Genomic DNA, 6,985 nt, shown 5'->3' with positions numbered 1-6,985 from the left:
GGAAAGATCTTCAGCTTAAAGCCATAACTTAGTGATACCTGAAGACCTGAAATACTAAGATCATTTCATCTAACAGTCACCTTTGACCATAAGGTATCAGAAAACGATGTTATTTTTTCTCAAGCAGCATTTGCTCAGTTTCCAAGCAGACAAATGGTTTGGGTTGGAAGGGACCTTAACCATCCAGTCCCAGCCCCCCTGCCATTAGCAGGTTGCCACCCATCCACTACATCAGGCTGCCCAGGGCCCCATCCAACCTGGCCTTTATAGGTAGATAATGTTCAATCACATAGCAAAATACAAGCCATTTACACATCTCAGCAAGATCCTGACCACAACTCCACGTTCACTATACTTGTATGTATACTAGGCAAGTATAAATGCCACTGAGCAGGTGCACATCAAGTAAGGGCCTCAACAGTTGAGTTATAGTACCATTTATTTACATAAAGTATTCAAAAAAATTTATCAGAAGCATGATAGAAACAAGAACATTTGCAACAAATCTAGCTGAGATTATTCTATACATGCTCTTCAACAACTAAACATATATCATCAGCAGTACGGAATCATTTATACATCAGAAGTCTATACAGCGTCCCTTCCTCTCCCAGTCTCCAAAACGTGTGGGTTCAGGGCCTCTCGGTCCACCTCTCTCTTTTGTAGCAGGATTGACTCCATCAGGGAACTCTAAAACAACAGGAAAATTCATTAAGATGCCTACAATGCTGACAAATACAGACACAAACAGAACCAGATCCATCAATGTCAGGAACATTTATATATATATCCACATATTTTACAAGCCAGAGAGGTACTGGGGTCTCCTTGGAGATCTCCAGAAGTCGCCTGGACATGGTCCTGGGTGCCCTGCCTGGGCTGTCCTTGCTGGAGCAGAGGTTGGGCCAGGTGGACCCTGCGAGCCCCAACCATTCTGTGACTGTGAAATATAAAGAGGTGACCATCTACAATGTTTGTTTCTCAATCCCTACTTTGATATAAAATCAATTGTCTTTTGGGAGGCAACCCAGAGAGCAGTAAAACACTTTCAGAGAGTTTTGTGACAACAGTCAGGATTATATTATCGCATTCAGTACTGCAAATGAAAAAACAACTCAGTGTCCTAAGACCAAAGTTCCTAGTGAATTCATACAAGAACTTTCATCATGCAGGTAAGCTGCATGTTCACTGTGTCTAGAATACCACGTCACTGCCTGTGTTTGCTTAGGTTTTTAATTCAGACACTCAGGTATGAGAATTTTAGTCGTGATTTTATAATTATCATTGTGTTTTCAGAGGTGCTATCTTTTCCATAAATATCATGTTGATGTTTATCAACATCACACCAAACACTGCCATCATAGGAAGCACTATAAAACTCTAATCAGACTTCCTACCTTTTGAAATGAAGCATAAGCCTGCTGAGTCACACTGATACCCTTCCAGGAGAGGGATACTCCTCCTTAGTGGGGTATGAATGGGACTTCCAAGTCTCCCTGGTGAGTCACACGAGCGGAGCTCACCAACAGAGCAACTTCCACTCCTAACACCCTACCAAGGTATGCCATCTGCTCTTAACACCACCTAGCTTTCTTCCTTTCCTCTGTCAACATCCTCATGCTATTCAGCAGGGCCCTCTGCATGGCCATCACACCGAGCCACAGAGTGCTTGTGTTTTGGCACAGCCCCATCCGAGGCTGAATATTTTTCCATCCTGCCCTGGGCTGCAGAGCTCCCTGAAGCTCAGGGTACTCCACACACCTTTGCCATGCTGATTCCAGAGTCCCTCTTAAGTCCACATGACTAGGGGCTCCCTCAGCTCTATTACGCTAGTGGGAAACACACACAATATGGAGAAGGATTGAGCATTAGAAAATAGAACAGAAATTCTGGGGAGCAGTGAAAGTGAAGGACAGTGATGGAGGAAGACACATAGTTACAGGCCACACAGAATGACATGAGGACACCTGCTGAAAAATTCATGCAGACCACGATAGGGAATATCAGCACAGTACAGGGGGCACAAATGCATCCAGCATCACCCTAATATCTAAGCACTACCGGAGTGCTGGCAGTGAATACAGAAGCTCAAAAGATTTTTCTATGTTAGCTACACCACAGTGAGAATTTCAGATAGCTACCTCAACCCCTACATTAAATATCAAGAATACAAGGAGCAGAGGAGTCAGCACTCCAGCAAACTACTGCCAGCATAGCAGAAACTTCACATTTTGCTCAAAAACCAAAGCAAAAAGCAAAAGATAATAAACTGTTTGTTTTAAACAAAGCACCGATGGTATTTCTTGGGAATAAAAAGGAATTCAGAATTAACTAACTGCTTACACAGTAACTCCAACTCTGAGTCAGTGCTCAAGTGAGTCACAATCTGAAACTGCTGGCAGCTGTTCTGGAGATGATACTGTAATTTTTCAGTCATTCTGTCATCCGGAAATTCATAGCGATCTATTGATCGTTTGTCCTAGACAGCTCAAGATGGATAAACACAGGTTATCACCAGTGATAAACAAGCAATACCAGAACAGCACACAGTGCTGAGTAAGGTTAAATCTGAGCGGTTGAATGAAGGCGACTAAATAAAGAGGAGGATGAAAGGACAGATTTTTTCCTTCTGTCTGACAAAAGCATGTTTCCAGTGACTTGAAGCAGCGATACAGTTGGTACCTCAGGTGCTGGAAGGCACCTTTGCCAGACAACAGGCCCCACAGGAAGACTGACACCAGGTTAGGATGTTCAGGCTAATCTGAGTATCTCCAAGAAGAGAATTCTTGCCTTTACAATGCAGCTTTTGATTTCATAAAGTATGACTTACTTTCCAGAGGTTCCCTCTCTATGCTGGACTCCTCTGGTTCATCAAATCGGCCTACTGGCAACTTCGGTTTCTTTGGTGTCTGCTTAGCAGGTTCAGGTCTTCCCTCCGACTTATAGCTCCTCAGAGAGCTGCAGGGCAGTGATGACCCTACAGACAAATATACACGTCATCGACATGTCAGACCCTGATACTGAACAGCTCTACCTCTGTTCTGAAAACTTCTGAGAACAAACCAAACCACCTCACTTCTTAAACAAGAGCGTGGAGGAAAAAAACCTCTCAATGTTACAGAATCACAGGGGTTGGAAAGGCCCTCAAGACATCATTGAGTCCAACCCCCTGCTGAAGCAGGTACCCTACAGTAGGTCTCACAGGTCAGTGTCCAGACGGGGCTTGAACATTTCCAAAAGAGACTCCACAGCCTCTCTAGGCAGCCTGTTGCAGTGCTCCATCACCTCACTGTAAAGTTCTTCCATGCGTTAGTACAGAACTTCCTACCATCAAGTTCAAAACTCAATTCACGAACACCAAAAAAATTAGCACAGATTCTTATTTTCGGCCCTAGAAACATATGCATGCAAAACTGTGTTAGTTGTATAACTCTGTTCACATCAACAGCGTATTTTAAACTGTTTGAACTCATCTTCACTGTTATCTTCTTGCATTTTAGGCTCTAAATAGTAATTATGCTGGCATAGAGGAACACATTCTGTTTCCCTGGAAAAGTCTGAGCCTCCCCCAAGAAGCCTGCAGATTTCCAGGGCCTGGCTCATTTCCAGCAGCTATTCAGTCTCAGAAAGTCTCTGCTTTCCCAAAGGAAAGTACCCCAAAAAATAAATAAAATCATTGTTCCCTTGGTACCACGTCTTCTAGGAGGCTAGTAGGAAGCAGAGGGCTTTCACTTGTAACAGTAAAATAATTAAACAGGTAGCTGAAAGCAAGACAAACTTTAAGCACATTTAAGTTCAATTACATAACCCTGTACATATGCTTTAATTAGAAGAAAACATATTCTTCTCATAAAGCCTTACTAATAGCTTTTAAACCCAAATTAGGAGAAAGCTTACTGCCACTCCCTCCTTAACGCTCTGTATTCTAACTCACCAAGGTGCAGATACACAAAGTAATTGAAAAGTCACTACTGAATCAGAAATCGCTCACAAAGACCTCTCAAAAAGACAGGACACCTCTGCACTTCATTAGAGAGCCAAAAGCCCACCGTGAGCAGGAATGACTCCTAAAAAACTTCAGCTACAAACATGGCTCGGACTTTACATTTAAACTAAACCCTGCCTGCCCCACGCTGGGCTCCGAGCACTGCAGAGCCACGGCTTCACCTGCACCTCCTCCAACACCAACCAGCAGCCTGCTCCGTGCCCCAAACCAGCAGACCGAAATCACACCCGAAATAGCACGGCCTGAGCAAGTTTGCACCCTACATCACGTAACGCACGCCATGCCTAACAGATGCAGCCAGAGCCCCAAAGGAACACTGCTTTTCCTCTTTAGCTTATGACAAAAGGGTTCAACAACAGCGAGGGATCAACTCTTATGCATCTATCCTTCTCTTGCCACACACTTTTCTGCTGGCTGGAAGAGATGCCAGCTTTCAGTCTCCACGAGACCAAAAGGGCCAGAAAGGCCGAGCAGCATCTCGCGATACACCGCCAGCCCTCCCATCCGCAGGGCGGTCCCGCTGCCGCCGCCGTCCCTCAGCACGCACACAGCCCTAAGCGCGCGCTGCCGCCCCGCTCCCCGCCCGCCCGCCCCTTACTCGCCGCGGCGCTCAGCAGCCGCAGGGCCATGGCCGCGCCGTCCCGCCTCAGGACGCGGTGCCGCGCATGCGCCTCGCGCGTGCGCAACGGCCACGGGCGCACGGCTGCTCGGCGGGAGGGAGGGCGGCTACAGTCCTAAAGGGCAATTTATGCACTCATCTAAACAGTGACCATCAACTATGTTAGAATAACTAGGTATTATTCTTTTACCTCAAAATAAGGAGGTCTTGGAGCATTTTTTCCCTTTTAATTTCTAGCATATTCCTGTAAAAATGCAAACTCCGCTTTTTACTCCTGAATTATGTATTTCTACACCTTGTGGTTGAAGAGGCTTACATACATAAGAACACCTGTAAGCACATGCCACAGGAACATGCCACTGTGAAACAAATCAATCACAGAATAATTGCAGGGGTTGGAAGGGACCTCCAGAGATCATGGAGTCCAACCCCCTGCCAGAGCAGCTCCCTAGCCCAGGTTGCACAGGTAGGCGTCCAGGCGGGTCTGGAACGTCTCCAGAGAAGGAGACTCCACCACCTCTCTGTGCAGCTGTGCCACTGCTCCGTCACTGCACTGGGAAGAAGTTCTCATACAGAACTTCCTATACATCAGTTTGTGGCCATTTCCTTCATCCTATCACCACACACTGCAGAGTTCAGCCTTGTCCCTTTGCCTCCTGCTCCTTAGATATTTATAGACGTGGATCAGATCCCTTCTGAGTCTTCTTTTTTTCAGTGCTGAACAGACCCAGGTCTCTCAGCCTTTCCTCATAAGGGAGGTGTTCCATGCCCTTTATCATCTTTGTAGCCCTCCACTGGACTCTTTCCAGGTGGTCCCTGTCCTTTTTGTACTGGGGAGCCCAGAACTGCACACAGTATTCCAGGTGAGGCCTCACCAGGACAGAGTAGAGGGAGAGGATCATCTCCCTCGACCTGCTGGCCACGCTCTTTTTAATGCACCCCAGAATGCCATTGGCCTTCTTGGCCACCAGGGCACACTGCTGCCTCACGGCCAACCTGTCATCCACCAGGACAGCCAGGTCCCTCTCCTCAGAGCTCCTCTCCAGCAGGTCCCCCCCCGACCTGTACCAGTGCATGCGGTTATTCCTCCCTGGGTGCAAGACTCTACACTTGCTCTTGTTAAACTTCATCTGGTTCTTCTCTGCCCAACTCTCCAGCCTGTCCAGGTCTCGCTGAATGGCAGCACAGCCTTCTGGCATGTCAGCCATTCCTCCCAGCTTTGTATCATCAGCAAACTTTTCGAGAGTGGACTCTATCCCCTCATCAAAGTTATTGATGACAATGATAAATGGGACTGGACCCGGCAACGATCCCTGCTAAGAACACTGCTAAGCAGAAGTCTCCAACTGGATTCTGTGCCATCAGTCAACCCCCTGAGCTCTGCCAGTCAGCCAGTTCTCAACCCACCTCACCGTCCACTCATCTATTCCACACTTCTTCAGCTTTGTTATAAGGATGTTCTGGGAGACAGTGTCAAATGCCTTGCTGAAATCAAGGTAGACTACATCCACTGCTCTCCCTCCATCCACCCAGCCAGTAATGACATTGTAGAATGCCACCAGGTTGGTTGAACACGACCTCCCCCTGGTGACCCCATGCTGACTCCTCCTGATAACTCTCTTCTCTTCCAAGTGCCTGGAAATGGCATCCAGAACAAACTGTTCCATCACCTTTCCAGGGACAGAGGTGAGGCTGACTGGCCTGCAGTTACACAGGTCCTCCTTCTTGCCCTTTCTGAAGGCCAGAGTAACATTGGTTATCCTCCAGTCTTCAGGCACCTCTCCCATTCTCCATGACTTCTCAGAGATGACAGAGAGCAGTTCAGCAGTCACCTCTGCCAATTCCTTCAGCAGACATGGATGCATCCCATTGGCGCCCATGGATTTATGTATGTTGATGTTGCATAGACACTCTCGGACCATCTCCTGCCTCACCAAAGGGGAGCCCTTCTGTTCCCCAGACCCTCTCACTCATCCCCACAGTCCAGGAGTCCCGAGGGGGAGTTCCCACACTGAAGACAGAAGCAAAGAAGGTGTTCAGTATCTCCACCTTCTCTGCATCCACCATTACCAGAACACCTGTCTCATTTAGTAGGGGACCCACATTTTCCCTAGTCTTTCCTTTACTGTTGACATACTTAAAAAAGCTTTTCTTATTATCCTTTATCTCCTTTGCCAGATCCAATTCCAGGTTGGCTTTATGCTTTCTCGTTGCATCCCTGCAGGCCATGACTACATTCCTATATATTCTTCCCAAGTGGTCAGACCCTTTTTCCACACTTCACGGACCTTTCTCTTCCCTTTGAGTTTATGCATGAGCTCCTTGCTCATCCACACAGGTGTTTTCCTTCTTGTGCTTGC

At 47.0% G+C, this 6,985-nt stretch overlaps 1 protein-coding gene across 1 annotated transcript; it reads right to left on the bottom strand.

Annotated features, from left to right (window-relative positions):
- Positions 1–421: 421 nt before the first annotated feature.
- On the bottom strand, positions 422–4,672 carry SDHAF4 (succinate dehydrogenase complex assembly factor 4). Its single transcript, XM_065731148.1, has 3 exons — positions 4,605–4,672; positions 2,831–2,977; positions 422–690 (listed from the first exon to the last, which is right to left on the bottom strand). Exons 1-3 carry the CDS (start codon positions 4,633–4,635, stop codon positions 581–583), a joined length of 288 nt encoding a protein of 95 aa, XP_065587220.1. The 5' UTR covers positions 4,636–4,672; the 3' UTR covers positions 422–580.
- Between the last annotated feature and the right edge of the window lie 2,313 nt (positions 4,673–6,985).

The sequence above is a fragment of the Cyrtonyx montezumae genome, unplaced genomic scaffold (assembly GCF_038088225.1).
Source record: "Cyrtonyx montezumae isolate F1298 unplaced genomic scaffold, pur_monq_1.0 scaffold_13, whole genome shotgun sequence".
NCBI lineage: Eukaryota > Metazoa > Chordata > Aves > Galliformes > Odontophoridae > Cyrtonyx > Cyrtonyx montezumae.
The sequence above is the reverse complement of the archived record's forward strand: the minus strand, read 5'-3'. Positions and strand labels throughout refer to the sequence as shown.

Coding starts and splice junctions, on each gene's coding strand:
- SDHAF4 (XM_065731148.1), bottom strand. CDS start 4,635: ATGGCCCTGCGGCTGCTGAGCGCCGCGGCGA. Junction 2,978..4,604: donor GCTGCTGAGCGCCGCGGCGA/GTAAGGGGCGGG, acceptor ATTTGTCTGTAG/GGTCATCACTGCCCTGCAGC. Junction 691..2,830: donor AGAGAGGGAACCTCTGGAAA/GTAAGTCATACT, acceptor CTGTTGTTTTAG/AGTTCCCTGATGGAGTCAAT.